The sequence below is a fragment of the Oncorhynchus mykiss genome, chromosome 26 (assembly GCF_057628025.1).
Source record: "Oncorhynchus mykiss isolate SJ-2025 chromosome 26, ASM5762802v1, whole genome shotgun sequence".
NCBI lineage: Eukaryota > Metazoa > Chordata > Actinopteri > Salmoniformes > Salmonidae > Oncorhynchus > Oncorhynchus mykiss.
Genome location: NC_143047.1, coordinates 52,226,352 through 52,250,586, shown reverse-complemented (window position 1 = coordinate 52,250,586; position 24,235 = coordinate 52,226,352). Strand labels below are relative to the sequence as shown.

The 24,235-nt window shown below is 41.4% G+C and overlaps 2 protein-coding genes across 8 annotated transcripts in view; both read left to right on the top strand.

Moving 5' to 3' along the window:
• Positions 1-12,792, top strand: part of LOC110526878 (aminopeptidase N) — a 72,805-nt gene extending 60,013 nt beyond the window's left edge. For all 6 annotated transcript variants that reach the window (XM_090222055.1, XM_090222054.1, XM_090222056.1 and 3 more), the window contains 6 exons: positions 406-497; positions 739-849; positions 1,103-1,270; positions 3,892-4,032; positions 10,720-10,801; positions 12,305-12,792. In XM_090222055.1, the coding sequence (XP_090078181.1) occupies positions 406-497; positions 739-849; positions 1,103-1,270; positions 3,892-4,032; positions 10,720-10,801; positions 12,305-12,457 (747 nt within the window). In that variant the 3' untranslated portion in view covers positions 12,458-12,792. The remainder of the gene's footprint in view (positions 1-405; positions 498-738; positions 850-1,102; positions 1,271-3,891; positions 4,033-10,719; positions 10,802-12,304) is intronic.
• A 3,885-nt stretch (positions 12,793-16,677) lies between these two features.
• LOC110527036 (aminopeptidase N) overlaps positions 16,678-24,235 on the top strand; it is a 46,025-nt gene continuing 38,467 nt past the window's right edge. The window contains exon 1 of one of the 2 annotated variants that reach the window (XM_090222051.1): positions 16,678-17,430. In XM_090222051.1, the coding sequence (XP_090078177.1) occupies positions 16,871-17,430 (560 nt within the window). In that variant the 5' untranslated portion in view covers positions 16,678-16,870. The remainder of the gene's footprint in view (positions 17,431-24,235) is intronic. The other variant, XR_016492212.1, reaches the window with a different exon arrangement.

Genomic DNA, 24,235 nt, shown 5'->3' with positions numbered 1-24,235 from the left:
CATAACAAAGATCTACAAAGATCAACATAGAGGACATAACAAAGATCAACATAGAGGACATAACAAAGATCTACAAAGATCTACATAGAGGACATAACAAAGATCTACAAAGATCTACATAGAGGACATAACAAAGATCTACAAAGATCAACATAGAGGACATAGAGGACATAACAAAGAACTAACAACATTCAGTGCTGTTCTCTCAGGCTTAGCTGAAACAACAGGTCTGATTGGTTCATACTGTACTTCCCACAGGCTTAGCTGAAACAACAGGTCTGATTGGTTCATACTGTTTGTCTCCCAGGGTTACCTGAAACAACAGGTCTGATTGGTTCATACTGTAGTTCTCCCAGGGTTACCTGAAACAACAGGTCTGATTGGTTCATACTGTTTGTCTCCCAGGGTTACCTGAAGATGCAGATCACCCCCCTGTTTGAGTACTTCAGGACCATAACGGTTGATTGGACCAGAGTCCCCACTGGACACAACGACCAGTAACAACTCTGCTTTTCAAATGAAATGTTATTTTAAACCAATTAAGATACATAATTGTATTTGTAAATATATCTTTCTGTCACTTCTCTTACAACAGTAAATACACATTATCGGTCTGTTTTCAAAAGGAGTGCACTACATAGGGAATAGGGTGCTATTTAGGATGAACCCTTAGATATTACCATAATGTGTTGTGAGCCGTTCCACAGCCATGTCCCTCTTGTCTCTCCTATCTCTCAGATACAACCAGATCAACGCCATATCCTTTGCGTGTCGTATGGGAGTGGAGCGCTGCAGGGTTCTCACCAGCGATTGGTTCAGAGAGTGGATGCTGAACCCAGACCACAACCCGTGAGTACGAAGCACAATTATTTGGGTTTCCATATCCTGGGTCTTTCCCAAAATTCCCAGGTTTACCAGAAATCCCAGCTGAAGGATTCCTGGAATCAGGAAGGAATAAGTAGGAAAACCGGGACTCCTCCAACTGGTAATTATGGTAAATATAGCAGAATTTGGCAACCCTAAGGATGTTTAGAGTTAACGTGATTGTTTTCCTTCTCTTCAATGATGCTGATTTTGTGTTTATGCAACTCTTTATTGACAGGATTCACCCCAACCTGAAGAAAACGGTGTACTGTAACGCTATCGCAGCAGGAGGGGTGGAGGAATGGGACTTCGCCTGGCAGATGTTCAAGAATGCCACAGTAGCCACAGAGGCTGCCAAGCTGAGGTCCTCCCTGGCCTGTACTAAGGTCCCATGGCTGCTGAACAGGTAGGCACAGAGGCTGCCAAGCTGAGGTCCTCCCTGGCCTGTACTAAGGTCCCATGGCTGCTGAACAGGTAGGTACAGAGGCTGCCAAGCTGAGGTCTTCTCTGGTCTGTACTAAGGTCCCTGCAGAACAGGTAGGTACAGAGGCTGCCAAGCTGAGGTCCTCCCTGGCCTGTACTAAGGTTCCATGGCTGCTGAACAGGTAGGTACAGAGGCTGCCAAGCTGAGGTCTTCTCTGGTCTGTACTAAGGTCCCTGCTGAACAGGTAGGTACAGAGGCTGCCAAGCTGAGGTCCTCCCTGGTCTGTACTAAGGTCCCTGCTGAACAGGTAGGTACAGAGGCTGCCAAGCTGAGGTCCTCCCTGGTCTGTACTAAGGTCCCTGCTGAACAGGTAGGTACAGAATCCTCAGCAGGAGCTAACACTCAGAACCACTTCATCTTGTGTTTTGTTGAAGAAAAGGTCTGGTTTCGTGAACCAAACCACACAACACTTAAGTTGGAGTGACGCTAGACCTTTATCCTGTTCAACTCTGAGCCGTTGTTTTGGACCCGGTAACAACTAATTAGTTTATTTGTTGTCTGAACATAGAAAGTGAAAGCTGTCTTTTTGGAAACTCAAATCTTACTGCTGGTGATGTCATAAAAAAGTGCCAAGGTTTAGTCTGCATGGAAAGGGTCCACCCTGATGGTCACTGTAAAGCAATGCATTCCCTTCTCCGTCCACATCATCAGTGTATTCATCCTCCACGTGTTGATCCGTCTCACTGGTTTACAACAGGAAAAGACACGTGTCCTCACCTGTCTAAGTGTTATTTGGAGATGTTTCACTCTGTAACTCGAAAGGGTCATTTTAAGATGGCAGTCATTTTGGCGCAGTGACTCACTCACTACCCAAAACAGATGCAACTGGTTTCAAGTGGCTAAGACATGTCATGTGATCTCCTACTGCTATCTAGTGGACAGATTGGGAATGAGACAGGGGATATATTTGCATGAATTGATAGGTAGAGATTTCCTCTTTCTCATCATGTGCCTTCAGAGAGTATTCATACCCCTTCGTCCACATGTTGTTGTTACAGACAGAATTCAAAATGGATTAAAGATTTATATTTGTTTCTCACCCATAAACACACAATCATTTACAAAAGTATTCACACCCCTGAGTCAATGCATGTTAGAATCATCTTTGGCAGCGATTACAGCTGTGTGTCTTTATGGGTAAATATCTAAGAGTGATTACAGCTGTGTGTCTTTATGGGTAAATATCTAAGAGCGATTACAGCTGTGTGTCTTTATGGGTCTCTAAGAGCGATTACAGCTGTGTGTCTTTATGGGTCTCTAAGAGCGATTACAGCTGTGTGTCTTTATGGGTTAATATCTAAGAGTGATTACAGCTGTGTGTCTTTATGGGTAAATATCTAAGAGTGATTACAGCTGTGTGTCTTTATGGGTAAATATCTAAGAGTGATTACAGCTGTGTGTCTTTATGGGTCTCTAAGAGCGAATACAGCTGTGTGTCTTTATGGGTAAATCTCTAAGAGTGATTACAGCTGTTTGTCTTTATGGGTAAATATCTAAGAGCGATTACTGCTGTGAGTCTTTATGGGTAAATATCTAAGAGCGATTACAGCTGTGTGTCTTTATGGGTAAATATCTAAGAGCGATTAGAACTGTGTGTCTTTATGGGTAAATATCTAAGAGCGATTACAGCTGTGTGTCTTTATGGGTAAATATCTAAGAGCGATTACAGCTGTGTGTCTTTATGGGTAAATATCTAAGAGCGATTACAGCTGTGTGTCTTTATGGGTCTCTAAGAGCGATTACAGCTGTGTGTCTTTATGGGTAAATATCTAAGAGCGATTACAGCTGTGTGTCTTTATGGGTCTCTAAGAGTGATTACAGCTGTGTGTCTTTATGGGTCTCTAAGAGTGATTACAGCTGTGTGTCTTTATGGGTAAATATCTAAGAGCGATTACTGCTGTGAGTCTTTATGGGTAAATATCTAAGAGTGATTACAGCTGTGTGTCTTTATGGGTCTCTAAGAGCGATTACAGCTGTGTGTCTTTATGGGTAAATATCTAAGAGCGATTACTGCTGTGAGTCTTTATGGGTAAATATCTAAGAGTGATTACAGCTGTGTGTCTTTATGGGTCTCTAAGAGTGATTACAGCTGTGTGTCTTTATGGGTAAATATCTAAGAGCGATTACAGCTGTGTGTCTTTATGGGTAAATATCTAAGAGTGATTACAGCTGTGTGTCTTTATGGGTCTCTAAGAGTGATTACAGCTGTGTGTCTTTATGGGTCTCTAAGAGCGATTACAGCTGTGTGTAGAGCTTTCCACACCTGGATTGAAAAACACAATTCCTCTTTGATATTATGGGATATTGTGTGTAGACCAGTTAACTTTAAATTCAGCCTGTAACACAACAACGTGTAAAAAGTCAAGGAGTGTGAATACTTTCTGAAGGTGCTGTATATCATTCCTGCATGAGAACAATTATTCCTCTAAAATTAAAAATGACATCACAAGCCCTGCTGTGTTTGTGCATGTTTAGAGAAACACCATCAGGGAAAAAAATCGGACTTAGGTCACGTCACAAATCCCTTTTTTGTGTTGAAACAGGTATCTGGATTATTCCCTGGATCCAGCTAAGATCCGAAAGCAGGACTGCACCTCCACCATCAACTACATCGCTGGTAACGTGGTGGGGATGCCCCTGGCCTGGGACTTCATCAGGGCTAGGTGGAACTACATCTATACAGAGTAAGTCTAGGTGGAACTACATCTATACAGAGTAAGTCTAGGTGGAACTACATCTATACAGAGTAAGTCTAGGTGGAACTACATATATATACAGAGTAAGTCTAGGTGGAACTACATCTATACAGAGTAAGTCTAGGTGGAACTACATCTATACAGAGTAAGTCATCAGGGCTAGGTGGAACTACATCTATAAGGAGTAAGTCTAGGTGGAACTACATCTATACAGTGTAAGTCTAGGTGGAACTACATCTATACAGTGTAAGTCTAGGTGGAACTACATCTATACAGTGTAAGTCTAGGTGGAACTACATCTATACAGAGTAAGTCTAGGTGGAACTACATCTATACAGTGTAAGTCTAGGTGGAACTACATCTATACAGAGTAAGTCTAGGGGGAACTACATCTATACAGTGTAAGGTGGAACTACATCTATACAGAGTAAGTCATCAGGGCTAGGTGAAACTACATCTATACAGAGTAAGTCTAGGTGGAACTACATCTATACAGAGTAAGTCATCAGGGCTAGGTGAAACTACATCTATACAGAGTAAGTCTAGGTGGAACTACATCTATACAGTGTAAGGCTAGGTGGAACTACATCTATACAGAGTAAGTCTAGGTGAAACTACATCTATACAGAGTAAGTCATCAGGGCTAGGTGAAACTACATCTATACAGAGTAAGTCTAGGTGGAACTACATCTATACAGTGTAAGTCTAGGTGGAACTACATATATACAGAGTAAGTCTAGGTGAAACTACATCTATACAGTGTAAGGCTATGTGGAACTACATCTATACAGAGTAAGTCTAGGTGGAACTACATCTATACAGAGTAAGTCTAGGTGAAACTACATATATACAGAGTAAGTATAGGTGAAACTACATATATACAGAGTAAGTCATCAGGGCTAGGTGAAACTACATCTATACAGAGTAAGTCTAGGTGGAACTACATCTATACAGTGTAAGTCTAGGTGGAACTACATCTATACAGTGTAAGTCTAGGTGGAACTACATCTATACAGTGTAAGTCTAGGTGGAACTACATCTATACAGAGTAAGTCTAGGTGGAACTACATCTATACAGAGTAAGTCTAGATGGAACTACATCTATACAGAGTAAGTCTAGGGGGAACTACATCTATACAGTGTAAGGTGGAACTGCATCTATACAGAGTAAGTCATCAGGGCTAGGTGAAACTACATCTATACAGAGTAAGTCTAGGTGGAACTACATCTATACAGAGTACGTCTAGGGGGAACTACATCTATACAGTGTAAGGTGGAACTGCATCTATACAGTGTAAGTCTAGGTGGAACTACATCTATACAGTGTAAGGCTAGGTGAAACTACATCTATACAGAGTAAGTCTAGGAGGAACTACATCTATACAGAGTAAGTCTTCAGGGCTAGGTGAAACTACATCTATACAGAGTAAGTCTAGGTGGAACTACATCTATACAGAGTAAGTCTAGGTGAAACTACATCTATACAGAGTAAGTCATCAGGGCTAGGTGAAACTACATCTATACAGTGTAAGTCTAGGTGGAACTACATATATACAGAGTAAGTCTAGGTGAAACTAAATCTATGCAGTGTAAGGCTAGGTGGAACTACATCTATACAGTGTAAGTCTAGGTGGAACTACATCTATACAGAGTAAGTCTAGGTGAAACTACATCTATACAGAGTAAGTCTAGGTGAAACTACATCTATACAGAGTAAGTCATCAGGGCTAGGTGAAACTACATCTATACAGAGTAAGTCTAGGTGGAACTACATCTATACAAAGTAAGTCTAGGTGGAACTACATCTATACAGTGTAAGGCTAGGTGGAACTACATGTATCCAGTGTAAGGCTAGGTGGAACTACATGTATCCAGTGTAAGTCTAGGTGGAACTACATCTATACAGTGTAAGTCTAGGTGGAACTACATCTATACAGTGTAAGTCTAGGTGGAACTACATCTATACAGTGTAAGTCTAGGTGGAACTACATCTATACAGAGTAAGTCTAGGTGGAACTACATCTATACAGAGTAAGTCTAGGTGGAACTACATCTATACAGTGTAAGTCTAGGTGGAACTGCATCTATACAGAGTAAGTCTAGGGGGAACTACATCTATACAGAGTAAGTCATCAGGGCAAGGTGAAAATACATCTATACAGAGTAAGTCTAGGTGGAACTACATCTATACAGAGTAAGTCATCAGGGCTAGGTGAAACTACATCTATACAGAGTAAGTCTAGGTGGAACTACATCTATACAGTGTAAGGCTAGGTGGAACTACATCTATACAGAGTAAGTCTAGGTGAAACTACATCTATACAGAGTAAGTCATCAGGGCTAGGTGAAACTACATCTATACAGAGTAATTCTAGGTGGAACTACATCTATACAGTGTAAGTCTAGGTGGAACTACATCTATACAGTGTAAGGCTAGGTGGAACTACATCTATACAGTGTAAGTCTAGGTGGAACTACATCTATACAGAGTAAGTCTAGGTGAAACTACATCTATACAGTGTAAGTCTAGGTGGAACTACATCTATACAGTGTAAGTCTAGGTGGAACTACATCTATACAGAGTAAGTCTAGGTGAAACTACATCTATACAGAGTAAGTCTAGATGAAACTACATCTATAAAGAGTAAGTCATCAGGGCTAGGTGAAACTACATCTATACAGAGTAAGTCTAGGTGGAACTACATGTATACAGAGTAAGTCTAGGTGGAACTACATCTATACAGTGTAAGGCTAGGTGGAACTACATCGATATAGAGTAAGTCTAGGTGGAACTACATCTATACAGAGTAAGTCTAGGTGGAACTACATCTATACAGAGTAAGTCTAGGTGGAACTACATATATATACAGAGTAAGTCTAGGTGGAACTACATCTATACAGAGTAAGTCTAGGTGGAACTACATCTATACAGAGTAAGTCATCAGGGCTAGGTGGAACTACATCTATAAGGAGTAAGTCTAGGTGGAACTACATCTATACAGTGTAAGTCTAGGTGGAACTACATCTATACAGTGTAAGTCTAGGTGGAACTACATCTATACAGTGTAAGTCTAGGTGGAACTACATCTATACAGAGTAAGTCTAGGTGGAACTACATCTATACAGTGTAAGTCTAGGTGGAACTACATCTATACAGAGTAAGTCTAGGGGGAACTACATCTATACAGTGTAAGGTGGAACTACATCTATACAGAGTAAGTCATCAGGGCTAGGTGAAACTACATCTATACAGAGTAAGTCTAGGTGGAACTACATCTATACAGAGTAAGTCATCAGGGCTAGGTTAAACTACATCTATACAGAGTAAGTCTAGGTGGAACTACATCTATACAGTGTAAGGCTAGGTGGAACTACATCTATACAGAGTAAGTCTAGGTGAAACTACATCTATACAGAGTAAGTCATCAGGGCTAGGTGAAACTACATCTATACAGAGTAAGTCTAGGTGGAACTACATCTATACAGTGTAAGTCTAGGTGGAACTACATATATACAGAGTAAGTCTAGGTGAAACTACATCTATACAGTGTAAGGCTATGTGGAACTACATCTATACAGAGTAAGTCTAGGTGGAACTACATCTATACAGAGTAAGTCTAGGTGAAACTACATCTATACAGAGTAAGTATAGGTGAAACTACATATATACAGAGTAAGTCATCAGGGCTAGGTGAAACTACATCTATACAGAGTAAGTCTAGGTGGAACTACATCTATACAGTGTAAGTCTAGGTGGAACTACATCTATACAGTGTAAGTCTAGGTGGAACTACATCTATACAGTGTAAGTCTAGGTGGAACTACATCTATACAGAGTAAGTCTAGGTGGAACTACATCTATACAGAGTAAGTCTAGGTGGAACTACATCTATACAGAGTAAGTATAGGTGAAACTACATATATACAGAGTAAGTCATCAGGGCTAGGTGAAACTACATCTATACAGAGTAAGTCTAGGTGGAACTACATCTATACAGTGTAAGTCTAGGTGGAACTACATCTATACAGTGTAAGTCTAGGTGGAACTACATCTATACAGTGTAAGTCTAGGTGGAACTACATCTATACAGAGTAAGTCTAGGTGGAACTACATCTATACAGAGTAAGTCTAGGTGGAACTACATCTATACAGAGTAAGTCTAGGGGGAACTACATCTATACAGTGTAAGGTGGAACTGCATCTATACAGAGTAAGTCATCAGGGCTAGGTGAAACTACATCTATACAGAGTAAGTCTAGGTGGAACTACATCTATACAGAGTACGTCTAGGGGGAACTACATCTATACAGTGTAAGGTGGAACTGCATCTATACAGTGTAAGTCTAGGTGGAACTACATCTATACAGTGTAAGGCTAGGTGAAACTACATCTATACAGAGTAAGTCTAGGAGGAACTACATCTATACAGAGTAAGTCTTCAGGGCTAGGTGAAACTACATCTATACAGAGTAAGTCTAGGTGGAACTACATCTATACAGAGTAAGTGTAGGTGAAACTACATCTATACAGAGTAAGTCATCAGGGCTAGGTTAAACTACATCTATACAGTGTAAGTCTAGGTGGAACTACATATATACAGAGTAAGTCTAGGTGAAACTAAATCTATACAGTGTAAGGCTAGGTGGAACTACATCTATACAGTGTAAGTCTAGGTGGAACTACATCTATACAGAGTAAGTCTAGGTGAAACTACATCTATACAGAGTAAGTCTAGGTGAAACTACATCTATACAGAGTAAGTCATCAGGGCTAGGTGAAACTACATCTATACAGAGTAAGTCTAGGTGGAACTACATCTATACAAAGTAAGTCTAGGTGGAACTACATCTATACAGTGTAAGGCTAGGTGGAACTACATGTATCCAGTGTAAGTCTAGGTGGAACTACATCTATACAGTGTAAGTCTAGGTGGAACTACATCTATACAGTGTAAGTCTAGGTGGAACTACATCTATACAGTGTAAGTCTAGGTGGAACTACATCTATACAGAGTAAGTCTATGTGGAACTACATCTATACAGAGTAAGTCTAGGTGGAACTACATCTATACAGTGTAAGTCTAGGTGGAACTGCATCTATACAGAGTAAGTCTAGGGGGAACTACATCTATACAGAGTAAGTCATCAGGGCAAGGTGAAAATACATCTATACAGAGTAAGTCTAGGTGGAACTACATCTATACAGAGTAAGTCATCAGGGCTAGGTGAAACTACATCTATACAGAGTAAGTCTAGGTGGAACTACATCTATACAGTGTAAGGCTAGGTGGAACTACATCTATACAGAGTAAGTCTAGGTGAAACTACATATATACAGAGTAAGTCATCAGGGCTAGGTGAAACTACATCTATACAGAGTAATTCTAGGTGGAACTACATCTATACAGTGTAAGTCTAGGTGGAACTACATCTATACAGAGTAAGTCTAGGTGGAACTACATGTATACAGAGTAAGTCTAGGTGGAACTACATCTATACAGTGTAAGGCTAGGTGGAACTACATCGATATAGAGTAAGTCTAGGTGGAACTACATCTATACAGAGTAAGTCTAGGTGGATCTACATCTATACAGAGTAAGTCTAGGTGAAACTACATCTATACAGAGTAAGTCATCAGGGCTAGGTGAAACTACATCTATACAGAGTAATTCTAGGTGGAACTACATCTATACAGTGTAAGTCTAGGTGGAACTACATCTATACAGTGTAAGGCTAGGTGGAACTACATCTATACAGTGTAAGTCTAGGTGGAACTACATCTATACAGAGTAAGTCTAGGTGAAACTACATCTATACAGTGTAAGTCTAGGTGGAACTACATCTATACAGTGTAAGTCTAGGTGGAACTACATCTATACAGAGTAAGTCTAGGTGAAACTACATCTATACAGAGTAAGTCTAGGTGAAACTACATCTATAAAGAGTAAGTCATCAGGGCTAGGTGAAACTACATCTATACAGAGTAAGTCTAGGTGGAACTACATCTATACAGAGTAAGTCTAGGTGGAACTACATCTATACAGTGTAAGGCTAGGTGGAACTACATCGATATAGAGTAAGTCTAGGTGGAACTACATCTATACAGAGTAAGTCTAGGTGGAACTACATCTATACAGAGTACGTCTAGGTGAAACTACATCTATACAGAGTAAGACATCAGGGCTAGGTGGAACTACATCTATACAGAGTAAGTCTAGGTGGAACTACATCTATACAGTGTAAGTCTAGGTGGAACTACATCTATACAGAGTAAGTCTAGGTGGAACTACATCTATACAGAGTAAGTCATCAGGGCTAGATGGAACTACATCTATACAGAGTAAGTCTAGATGGAACTACATCTATGCAGTGTAAGTCTAGGTGGAACTACATCTACACAGTGTAAGTCTAGGTGGAACTACATCTATATGGTGTAAGTCTAGGTGGAACTACATCTATACGGTGTAAGTTTAGGTGGAACTACATCTATGCAGAGTAGGTCATCAGGGCTAGGTGGATCTACATCTATGCAGAGTAGGTCTAGGTGGAACTACATCTATACGGTGTAAGTCTAGGTGGGGCTATTGGACATCATGTAACTGTGAATATGTATCAGAGAAACTGATGTTTATTCACTAAGTAAAGATAATAATAATACGTCGTTGTACCTGGCAGATATGGTGGTGGATCCTTCTCATTCTCTAACCTCATCAACAGTGTGACCAGGAGATTCTCTACTGAGTTTGAGCTGAAGCAGGTTGGTACTGAGCTGAATCAGGGCTGTCCAACCCTGTTCCCGGAGAGCTTACCCTCCTGTAGGTTTTCACTCTAACCCTGTTCCTGGAGAGCTACCCTCCTGTAAGGTTTTCACCCTAAGCCTGTTCCTGGAGAGCTACCCTCCTGTAGGTTTTCACCCTAAGCCTGTTCCTGGAGAGCTACCCTCCTGTAAGGTCTTCACCCTAAGCCTGTTCCTGGAGAGCTACCCTCCTGTAAGGTTTTCACCCTAAGCCTGTTCCTGGAGAGCTTACCCTCCTGTAGGTTTTCACCCTAAGCCTGTTCCTGGAGAGCTACCCTCCTGTAAGGTTTTCATCCTAACCCTGTTCCTGGAGAGCTTACCCTCCTGTAAGGTTTTCATCCTAACCCTGTTCCTGGAGAGCTACCCTCCTGTAAGGTTTTCATCCTAACCCTGTTCCTGGAGAGCTACCCTCCTGTAAGGTTTTCATCCTAACCCTGTTCCTGGAGAGCTTACCCTCCTGTAGGTTTTCACCCTAAGCCTGTTCCTGGAGAGCCTACCCTCCTGTAAGGTTTTCACCCTAAGCCTGTTCATGGAGAGCCTACCCTCCTGTAGGTTTTCACCCTAAGCCTGTTCCTGGAGAGCTACCCTCCTGTAGGTTTTCACCCTAAGCCTGTTCCTGGAGAGCTACCCTCCTGTAAGGTTTTCATCCTAACCCTGTTCCTGGAGAGCTTACCCTCCTGTAAGGTTTTCATCCTAACCCTGTTCCTGGAGAGCCTACCTTCCTGTAAGGTTTTCATCCTAACCCTGTTCCTGGAGAGCTACCCTCCTGTAGGTTTTCACCCTAAGCCTGTTCCTGGAGAGCTACCCTCCTGTAAGGTTTTCACCCTAAGCCTGTTCCTGGAGAGCTACCCTCCTGTAAGGTTTTCAAAGGTTAGTGAACCCTGGGGTGAAACCTACATTACGGTATCTCTCCAGGAACAGGGTTGGAGTTAAAACCTACAGGACAGTATCTCTCCAGGAACAGGGTTGGAGTTAAAACCTACAGGACGGTATCTCTCCAGGAACAGGGTTGGAGTTAAAACCTACAGGACAGTATCTCTCCAGGAACAGGGTTGAGCAGCCCTGGGCTGTGTGGAACTACATCTATGCAGAGTAAATCTAGGTGGAACTACATCTATGCAGAGTAAGTCATCTGGGCTGAATGGATGAATGGATGGATAGATGGATGGTCTGTTTGTTGGGGGGGGTTACAGATACAGTTTAATAAGGTATCAATTAGACTAGAGGTATATGTATGGATGGATGGTCTGTTTGTTGGGGGGGGGGGGGGGGGTTACAGATACAGTTTAATAAGGTATCAATTAGACTAGAGGTATATGTATGAATGGATGGTCTGTTTGTTGGGGGGGGGGGGGGGGGGGGGGGGGGGTGACCAGAGCTTGTTTTCCTCCCTCTCAAATGAGTTAGAAACGACAACATTGTTGAGTCAGTATTGTGATTTCTACCATGTTTCTGTAATTGCAGCTGAAGCAGTTTAAAGAGGACAATGCCCGTGTGGGGTTTGGCTCGGGGACGCTGGCTCTGGAGCAGGCTATTGAGAGGACTACGGCCAACATCAAATGGGTGGCGGAGAACCAGGAGCACGTTATGAAGTGGTTGGCCAATGAATGTACGTGAAATACCCCCCCACTACAGCACCGCGCGACCAGGCCAATGGTGTTACTGCTTACTGAACCATCAGGGATATACAGACTGTATTAAACAGACCACAAACATGGGGCTGTGTGACCCAAATGGCACCCTATTCCCTGTATAGCTTGCTACATAGGGCTCTGGTTAAAAAGAGTGCACTCCATAGGGAATAGGGAGCCATTTGGGACAGAGATGTGCTGTATAATGATGAATGGACCAAAATCATGTTGTTACTTGAATCATGTGCATCCATTTTGGATTGTCAGTTTTTCATGTTCTCATGTTAATAAATGTCTGCCAATAAACGCTCAGTTAATATTGTCAGTTTCCAATCTCCCCAATATGTTCCTGGTCTATACCTTCAGTTTCCAATCTCCCCAATATGTTCCTGGTCTATACCTTCAGTTTCCAATCTCCCCAATATGTTCCTGGTCTTTACCTTCAGTTTCCAATCTCCCCAATATGTTCCTGGTCTTTACCTTCAGTTTCCAATCTCCCCAATATGTTCCTGCTCTTTACCTTCAGTTTCCAATCTCCCCAATATGTTCCTGCTCTATACCTTCAGTTTCCAATCTCCCCAATATGTTCCTGCTCTTTACCTTCAGTTTCCAATCTCCCCAATATGTTCCTGCTCTTTACCTTCAGTTTCCAATCTCCCCAATATGTTCCTGCTCTTTACCTTCAGTTTCCAATCTCCCCAATATGTTCCTGGTCTTTACCCTCAGTTTCCAACCTCCCCAATATGTTCCTGCTCTATACATTCAGTTTCCAATCTCCCCAATATGTTCCTGGTCTTTACCTTCAGTTTCCAATCTCCCCAATATGTTCCTGCTCTATACCTTCAGTTTCCAATCTCCCCAATATGTTCCTGCTCTATACCTTCAGTTTCCAATCTCCCCAATATGTTCCTGCTCTTTACCTTCAGTTTCCAATCTCCCCAATATGTTCCTGGTCTTTACCTTCAGTTTCCAATCTCCCCAATATGTTCCTGCTCTATACCTTCAGTTTCCAATCTCCCCAATATGTTCCTGCTCTATACCTTCAGTTTCCAATCTCCCCAATATGTTCCTGCTCTATACCTTCAGTTTCCAATCTCCCCAATATGTTCCTGCTCTTTACCTTCAGTTTCCAATCTCCCCAATATGTTCCTGCTCTTTACCTTCAGTTTCCAATCTCCCCAATATGTTCCTGCTCTATACCTTCAGTTTCCAATCTCCCCAATATGTTCCTGGTCTACCTTCAGTTTCCAATCTCCCCAATATGTTCCTGCTCTATACCTTCAGTTTCCAATCTCCCCAATATGTTCCTGCTCTATACCTTCAGTTTCCAATCTCCCCAATATGTTCCTGCTCTATACCTTCAGTTTCCAATCTCCCCAATATGTTCCTGCTCTTTACCTTCAGTTTCCAATCTCCCCAATATGTTCCTGCTCTTTACCTTCAGTTTCCAATCTCCCCAATATGTTCCTGCTCTATACCTTCAGTTTCCAATCTCCCCAATATGTTCCTGGTCTTTACCTTCAGTTTCCAATCTCCCCAATATGTTCCTGCTCTTTACCTTCAGTTTCCAATCTTCCCAATATGTTCCTGCTCTTTACCTTCAGTTTCCAATCTCCCCAATATGTTCCTGGTCTTTACCTTCAGTTTCCAATCACCCCAATATGTTCCTGGTCTTTACCTTCAGTTTCCAATCTCCCCAATATGTTCCTGCTCTATACCTTCAGTTTCCAATTTCCCCAATATGTTCCTGCTCTATACCTTCAGTTTCCAATCTCCCCAATATGTTCCTGCTCTTTACCTTCAGTTTCCAATCTCCCCAATATGTTCCTGGTCTTTACCTTCAGTTTCCAATCTCCCCAATATGTTCCTGGTCTTTACCTTCAGTTTCCAATCTCCCCAATATGTTCCTGCTCTATACCTTCAGTTTCCAATCTCCCCAATATGTTCCTGCTCTTTACCTTCAGTTTCCAATCTCCCCAATATGTTCCTGCTCTTTACCTTCAGTTTGTTATTGGAAATCTGACACAGTTTCCTTCTTTACAGAAGGATGCACTGGATGTCTATAACAAAAAGGCCAATATCTCAGTAACTACGGTCAAAATAGAAAATGACTCCTTTTGATTCAATTATATGTATATTTTTTAGAACGTGTGGCAGTTGTTATTGTGACTGACCAGCTCGATTTGGACTGATGTAGCAAGCAAATAGTGTTTTTTTACATCGGATAAAAGTAGAGATTCAGACCTACTGGTGTATCATACACTACAGAGGAACAATGGGAAAGTAATTCTGCTTTGAAAGTTGATAAACTTGTAAACTCACTTTTGAGGAAATGGCCCTTGAATGATTTTTGGTACACCTACTGGAAAGCTCTTCTTGGTCTACACCCATTCAGCGTCGTTCCCACCCTCTTAAGCCTGGGCCCCACCCATCTCTTTAAGGGTTCACATGTGAGGCCGTGTACTAAACAACCAACGATTTCAAGACTAATGGTTGGTTTATATTACGTCTATCGACAGTTGTCCAATGAAATCATGAATATTCTATGGTCGTCCGACTTCAAACTTCACGTTGTCGTTATGAAAAAGTTTAAAGGAAAAAACTACAGGCTGCGTGACATCAGCAGCCTGGTGGCCCAAAATAGCATAACTAGTGTATTTTAACATCAATAAACCCACCCGTTTAAACATGAATTTTGTAAATGTCAATCTAGCAAACCAGACAACTCAAAGCAACTTTGGTTTCTAGCTGGTTGGCTAGATAGCTAATGGTAAGTTAGCTGGCTAGCCAGTTCAAATAATGACCAGATATCTGAAAACGTCTTCATTTTAGCTTATTTGTCTTCATTATTACAGTAAAATAAACTCACAAAGGCTATATACAGGGGGTACTGGTACAGAGTCAATGTGGAGGCTATATACAGGGGGTACCGGTACAGAGTCAATGTGGAGGCTATATACAGGGTGTTATGGTACAGAGTCAATGTGGAGGCTATATACAGGGGGTACTGGTACAGAGTCAATGTGGAGACTATATACAGGGTGTTACGGTACAGAGTCAATGTGGAGGCTATATACAGGGGGTACCGGTACAGAGTCAATGTGGAGACTATATACAGGGTGTTACGGTACAGAGTCAATGTGGAGGCTATATACAGGGGGTACTGGTACAGAGTCAATGTGGAGGCTATATACAGAGGGTACCAGTACAGAGTCAATGTGGAGGCTATATACAGGGGGTACTGGTACAGAGTCAATGTGGAGGCTATATACAGGGTGTACCGGTACAGAGTCAATGTGAAGAATATATATAGGGTGTTACGGTACAGAGTCAATGTGGAGGCTATATACAGGGGGTACCGTTACTAAGTCAATGTGGAGGCTATATACAGGGGGTACCGGTACAGAGTCAATGTGGAGGCTATATACAGGGGGTACTGGTACAGAGTCAATATACAGGGTGTACTGGTACAGAGTCAATGTGGAGGCTATATACAGGGGGTACTGGTACAGAGTCAATGTGGAGGCTATATACAGGGGGTACCGGTACAGAGTCAATGTGGAGACTATATACAGGGGGTACCGGTACAGAGTCAATGTGGAGGCTATATACAGGGGGTACCGGTACAGAGTCAATGTGGAGGCTATATACAGGGGGTACCGGTACAGAGTCAATGTGGAGACTATATACAGGGGGTACTGGTACAGAGTCAATGTGGAGGCTATATACAGGGGGTACTGGTACAGAGTCAATGTGGAGGCTATATACAGGGGGTAACCTGACCACTAGGCTACCCTGCCGCCCCGGCGGGGGTGCACCGGTACAGAGTCAATGTGGAGTCTATATACAGAAACACCAGGTAAACCAGGAAACACCAGGGAGGGACGGGCGGTTCCCCTTTCAGCCCCGTAGGCAACACCAGGGAGGGAGGGGTGGTTCCCCTTGCTGCCCCATAGGAAACACCAGGGAGGGAGGGGTGGTTCCCCTTGCTGCCCAGTAGGAAACACCAGGGAGGGAGGGGCCGTTCCCCTTCCACTTTCTACAGGAAAAGATTTCAACACTTTATACAGGGAAAGATTTTCCATCCAGAAACAGGAAGGAAGGATAAAGTACAACAGCTTGTCAGCAATCTGTTATCCACACATCTTTATGACTATTGATTAGAACTCTCAGGTTGTCCTGGGCTGGGGGATCAACTATTAATTAACCCAGCTGATTGGAACTCTCAGGTTGTCCCAGGCTGGGGGATCAACTATTAACCTGGCGTATTGTGGGAGTTCCTCAGAGGGCATAAAAAAGAAACACATTCCCCTCTGGGTCCATCTAGGTCCCCCTCTCTCTTTCTGCCAGTCAGTCATTACACTACCCTCAGATAGACAGATATCCGTCTGTTACAGACATGGGGAAAGGGTTCTTCATCAGCAAGACTTTGGGGATAGTTGGTGTGATCGTGGGGACTGGAGTGGTGGCCACCATCATCGCCCTGTCAGTGGTCTATAGCCAGGAGAAGGCCAAGATCCATGAGGCAGTGAATCCCCCCACTACTCCCTCCACTCCCTGGGAACACTACAGACTGCCTGACTCCCTGTCTCCTGTCTCCTACAACATCACCCTCTGGCCTCGACTGGTTGTCAACGCCTCTACTGGCCTCTACATCTTCACAGGACAGTCAGCTGTGTTGTTCCAGTGTGAGAAGGACACCGATCTGATCCTCATCCACGCTAACAAGCTGAACCTGACTCTGCTCAGCCTGATTAGCCGGGATGGGGCTACTGCTCCCGCCATAAAGAAAAGCTGGCTGGAGGTTCCTACTCAGTTCTTAGTGATCCAGCTGAATAGTAATCTGATGGCAGGGAGACAGTATGAGCTGTACACAGAGTTTATAGGAGAACTGGCTGATGACCTGGGAGGCTTCTACAGGAGTGAATATACAGAGGGGACCAGTCCCCCGGTGAGAAAGTAAGCAAAACATTAATCATCATTTCCAACCCACGTTTAAAAACCGTGTCAGATGTTGCCTAACACTGTAAAGTTGGTTGCAAGGTCGAATCTCCGAGCTGACAAGGTAAAAATCTGACTTAAGTTAAATAAAAGGTAAAATAAATAAACCTATTCTATTAAATTTGACTGAAATCAAATAACATCTTTGACAGATCAATGTGATTTGTTTAATTGAATGAAGCTTCTAAATTGCGTTAATGACCTCATGCGTATCCACATTGAATAGTGTCAGGGTAGTGCAGTAGAGGCAGTTTATTAGAAGAGTTGGAGGCTGATTGGGGCCGTGGCTTTCAGGTTGGTATTTTTGCACACCCATCAGAATAAATGCCATTCCAGTTGATCTGATCAATTGACAATCTCCTACACAGCCATAATATGTAATGATACTTGCATAAAATACACTGTGAAAACTTGACTGATATGGTTTCTGTTGTTCATCTGAACTGCTGTTATTGATTGGTAAAGCTTTGGGTTGTTTGAACAACCTATTCAATTTGTCTGAAGTCAAACAATGAATTTGGGAGATCATTGTGTGTAAGGGGTGCGTAACTGGTGGCAGGGAAGTCAAACGCAGGAGAGCAGAACTTGGTGAATAGAGCAGAACTTGGTGAATAGAGCAGAACTTGGTGAATAGAGCAGAACTTGGTGAATAGAGCAGAACTTGGTGAATACCCGGAGCAGTTTAATATATAAAACTAACGGCATACAAAACAACAAACACATGGGTACAAAACCCGTAGCGCACCAGTAACACATAACACATGGGTACAAAACCTGTAGAGCACCAGTAACACATAGCACATGGGTACATAACCTGTAGTGCACCAGTAACATATAACACATGGGTACAAAACCCGTAGAGCACCAGTAACACATAGCACATGGGTACATAACCTGTAGTGCACCAGTAACACATAACACATGGGTACATAACCTGTAGAGCACCAGTAACACATAGCACATGGGTACAAAACCCGTAGCGCACCAGTAACACATAACACATGGGTACATAACCTGTAGTGCACCAGTAACACATAACACATGGGTACATAACCTGTAGAGCACCAGTAACACATAGCACATGGGTACAAAACCCGTAGCGCACCAGTAACACATAGCACATGGGTACAAAACCCGTAGCGCACCAGTAACACATAACACATGGGTACAAAACCCGTAGCGCACCAGTAACACATAACACATGGGTACAAAACCCGTAGCGCACCAGTAACACATAACACATGGGTACAAAACCCGTAGCGCACCAGTAACACATAACACATGGGTACATAACCTGTAGTGCACCAGTAACACATAACACATGGGTACATAACCTGTAGTGCACCAGTAACATATAACACATTGGTACATAACCTGTAGAGCACCAGTAACACATAGCACATGGGTACAAAACCAGTAACACATAGCACATGGGTACAAAACCAGTAACACATAGCACATGGGTACAAAACCAGTAACACATAACACATGGGTACAAAACCAGTAACACATAACACATGGGTACAAAACCAGTAACACATAACACATGGGTACAAAACCAGTAACACATAGCACATGGGTACATAACCTGTAGTGCACCAGTAACATATAACACATTGGTACATAACCTGTAGAGCACCAGTAACACATAGCACATGGGTACATAACCTGTAGAGCACCAGTAACACATAGCACATGGGTACAAAACCAGTAACACATAGCACATGGGTACATAACCTGTAGAGCACCAGTAACACATAGCACATGGGTACATAACCTGTAGTGCACCAGTAACATATAACACATTGGTACATAACCTGTAGAGCACCAGTAACACATAGCACATGGGTACATAACCTGTAGTGCACCAGTAACACATAACACATGGGTACAAAACCCGTAGTGCACCAGTAACACATAACACATGGGTACAAAACCCGTAGCGCACCAGTAACACATAACACATGGGTACATAACCTGTAACACATAACACATTGGTACAAAACCTGTAGAGCACCAGTAACACATAACACATGGGTACATAACCTGTAACACATAACACATTGGTACAAAACCTGTAGAGCACCAGTAACACATAACACATGGGTACATAACCTGTAACACATAACACATTGGTACAAAACCTGTAGAGCACCAGTAACACATAACACATGGGTACATAACCTGTAACACATAACACATTGGTACATAACCTGTAGAGCACCAGTAACACATAACACATGGGTACATAACCTGTAGCGCACCAGTAACACATAGCACATGGGTACATAACCTGTAGCGCACCAGTAACACATAGCACATGGGTACAAAACCCGTAGCGCACCAGTAACACATAGCACATGGGTACAAAACCCGTAGCGCACCAGTAACACATAGCACATGGGTACAAAACCCGTAACACATAGCACATGGGTACAAAACCCGTAACACATAGCACATGGGTACAAAACCCGTAACACATAGCACATGGGTACAAAACCCGTAGCGCACCAGTAACACATGGGTACAAAACCCATAGCGCACCAGTAACACATAGCACATGGGTACAAAACCAGTAACACATAGCACATGGGTACAAAACCAGTAACACATAGCACATGGGTACAAAACCCGTAGTGCACCAGTAACACATAGCACATGGGTACAAAACCAGTAACACATAGCACATGGGTACAAAACCCGTAGTGCACCAGTAACACATAGCACATGGGTACAAAACCCGTAGTGCACCAGTAACACATAGCACATGGGTACAAAACCCGTAGTGCACCAGTAACACATAGCACATGGGTACATAACCCGTAGAGCACCAGTAACACATAACACATGGGTACAAAACCCGTAGTGCACCAGTAACACATAGCACATGGGTACATAACCTGTAGAGCACCAGTAACACATAGCACATGGGTACATAACCTGTAGAGCACCAGTAACACATAGCACATGGGTACATAACCTGTAGAGCACCAGTAACACATAGCACATGGGTACATAACCTGTAGAGCACCAGTAACACATAGCACATGGGTACAAAACCCGTAGCGCACCAGTAACACATAACACATGGGTACATAACCTGTAGTGCACCAGTAACATATAACACATTGGTACATAACCTGTAGAGCACCAGTAACACATAGCACATGGGTACATAACCTGTAGAGCACCAGTAACACATAACACATGGGTACAAAACCAGTAACACATAACACATGGGTACAAAACCAGTAACACATAACACATGGGTACAAAACCAGTAAAACATAGCACATGGGTACAAAACCCGTAGCGCACCAGTAACACATAGCACATGGGTACAAAACCAGTAACACATAGCACATGGGTACAAAACCCGTAGCGCACCAGTAACACATAACACATGGGTACAAAACCAGTAACACATAACACATGGGTACAAAACCAGTAAAACATAGCACATGGGTACAAAACCAGTAACACATAGCACATGGGTACAAAACCCGTAGCGCACCAGTAACACATAACACATGGGTACAAAACCCGTAACACATAGCACATGGGTACAAAACCAGTAACACATAGCACATGGGTACAAAACCCGTAGCGCACCAGTAACACATAACACATGGGTACAAAACCCGTAACACATAGCACATGGGTACAAAACCCGTAGCGCACCAGTAACACATAACACATGGGTACAAAACCCGTAACACATAGCACATGGGTACAAAACCCGTAGCGCACCAGTAACACATAACACATGGGTACAAAACCCGTAACACATAGCACATGGGTACAAAACCCGTAGCGCACCAGTAACACATAACACATGGGTACAAAACCAGTAACACATAGCACATGGGTACAAAACCCGTAGCGCACCAGTAACACATAGCACATGGGTACAAAACCCGTAGCGCACCAGTAACACATAGCACATGGGTACAAAACCCGTAGCGCACCAGTAACACATAGCACATGGGTACAAAACCCGTAGCGCACCAGTAACACATAGCACATGGGTACAAAACCCGTAACACATAGCACATGGGTACAAAACCAGTAACACATAGCACATGGGTACAAAACCAGTAACACATAGCACGAGTACATACAAAATAAACCATTCCCGACGCGGACATGGGGGAAACAGAGGGAAAATATACAACGTGTAATTAGGGAATTGAAACCAGATGAGTGTGAAAACAAGACAAAACAAATGGAACATGAAAAATGGATCGGCGATGGCTAGAAGACCGGTGACGTCGACCGCCGAACACCGCCCGAACAAGGAGAGGGACCGACTTCGGAAGAAGTCGTGACATTGTGCTTTTTAGAACTGATTGAAAGTTCTACATTTCTTTCAACCCATCATGCACCTTGCCACCTGTCAGAGTGGATGTCATTCAAGTGAAACACTTCTGTTGTATTCGCCAAGCAGAGTTTTGCTTGTACACTGCCTGCACTGAATCTGTAATGATACTTAGAAACCTGGTTAAGGCTTCCTTTGTGAAGATGTCTCCATTTGGCTACAATGGTTTGAATCCCCGAGCCGATTAGGTGATAAATCTGCCCATGTGTCCCTGAGAAAGGCCCTTAAAAGGATCCGCCCTTTTTTTTCAATTTTTGCTTAAAATTACATACCCAAATTTAACTGCATGTAGCTCAGGCCCTGAAGCATATTATTGGTATCATTTGAAAGGAAACACTTTGACGTTTGTGGAAATGTGAAAGGAATGTAGGAGAATATAACACAATAGATCTGGTAAAAGATAATACAAAGAAAAAAAACAACCGTTCTCTTGTATTTTTTTGTACCATCATCTTTGAAATGCAAAAGAAAGGCCATAATGTATTATTCCATCCCAGGTGCAATTTACATTTTGGCCACTAGATGGCAGCAGTGTATGTGCAAAGTTTATACTGATCCATTTTGTATCAAATGTGCCTAATTTGTTTATTAATAACTTTTCATGTTCAAAACTGTGCACTCTTCTCAAACAATAGCATGGTATTATTTCACTGTAATAGCTACAGTACATTGGACACTAATTTTATTTAAGGTTATTGAACCAGTGTATTATTTAATGTTATTGAATCAAATCAAATCAATCAAATCAAATGTATTTATATAGCCCTTCTTACATCAGCTGATATCTCAAAGTGCTGTACAGAAACCCAGCCTAAAACCACAAACATCAAGCAATGCAGGTGTAGAAGCATTGAACAGTGTATTATTTAATGTTATGGAACCAGTGTATTATTTAATGTTAGTGAACAGTGTATTATTTAATGTAATGGAACCAGTGTATTATTTAATGTTAGTGAACCAGTGTATTATTTAATGCTAGTGAACAGTGTATTATATAATGTTAGTGAACAGTGTATTATTTAATGTTATGGAACCAGTGTATTATTTAATGTTATGGAACCAGTGTATTATTTAATGTTATGGAACCAGTGTATTATTTAATGTTATGGAACCAGTGTATTATTTAATGTTATGGAACCAGTGTATTATTTAATGCTAGTGAACAGTGTATTATTTAATGTTATGGAACCAGTGTATTATTTAATGTTATGGAACCAGTGTATTATTTAATGTTAGTGAACAGTGTATTATTTAATGTTATGGAACCAGTGTATTATTTAATGTTATGGAACCAGTGTATTATTTAATGTTAGTGAACAGTGATTTATTTAATGTTATGGAACCAGTGTATTATTTAATGTTATTGTACCAGTGTATTATTTAATGTTATGGAACCAGTGTATTATTTAATGTTATGGAACCAGTGTATTATTTAATGTTAGTGAACAGTGATTTATTTAATGTTATGGAACCAGTGTATTATTTAATGTTATTGAACCAGTGTATTATTTAATGTTAGTGAACCAGTGTATTATTTAATGTTATGGAACCAGTGTATTATTTAATGTTATTGAACCAGTGTATTATTTAATGTTATGGAACCAGTGTATTATTTAATGTTATGGAACCAGTGTATTATTTAATGTTATTGAACCAGTGTATTATTTAATGTTATTGAACCAGTGTATTATTTAATGTTAGTGAACCAGTGTATTATTTAATGCTAGTGAACAGTGTATTATTTAATGTTAGTGAACCAGTGTATTATTTAATGTTATTTAACCAGTGTATTATTTAATGTTATGGAACCAGTGTATTATTTAATGTTATGGAACCAGTGTATTATTTAATGTTATGGAACCAGTGTATTATTTAATGTTATGGAACCAGTGTATTATTTAATGTTAGTGAACCAGTGTATTATTTAATGTTATTGAACCAGTGTATTATTTAATGTTATTGAACCAGTGTATTATTTAATGTTATGGAACCAGTGTATTATTTAATGTTAGTGAACCAGTGTATTATTTAATGCTAGTGAACAGTGTATTATTTAATGTTAGTGAACCAGTGTATTATTTAATGTTATTTAACCAGTGTATTATTTAATGTTATGGAACCAGTGTATTATTTAATGTTATGGAACCAGTGTATTATTTAATGTTAGTGAACCAGTGTATTATTTAATGCTAGTGAACAGTGTATTATTTAATGTTAGTGAACAGTGTATTATTTAATGTTATGGAACCAGTGTATTATTTAATGTTATGGAACCAGTGTATTATTTAATGTTATTGAACCAGTGTATTATTTAATGTTAGTGAACCAGTGTATTATTTAATGCTAGTGAACAGTGTATTATTTAATGTTAGTGAACAGTGTATT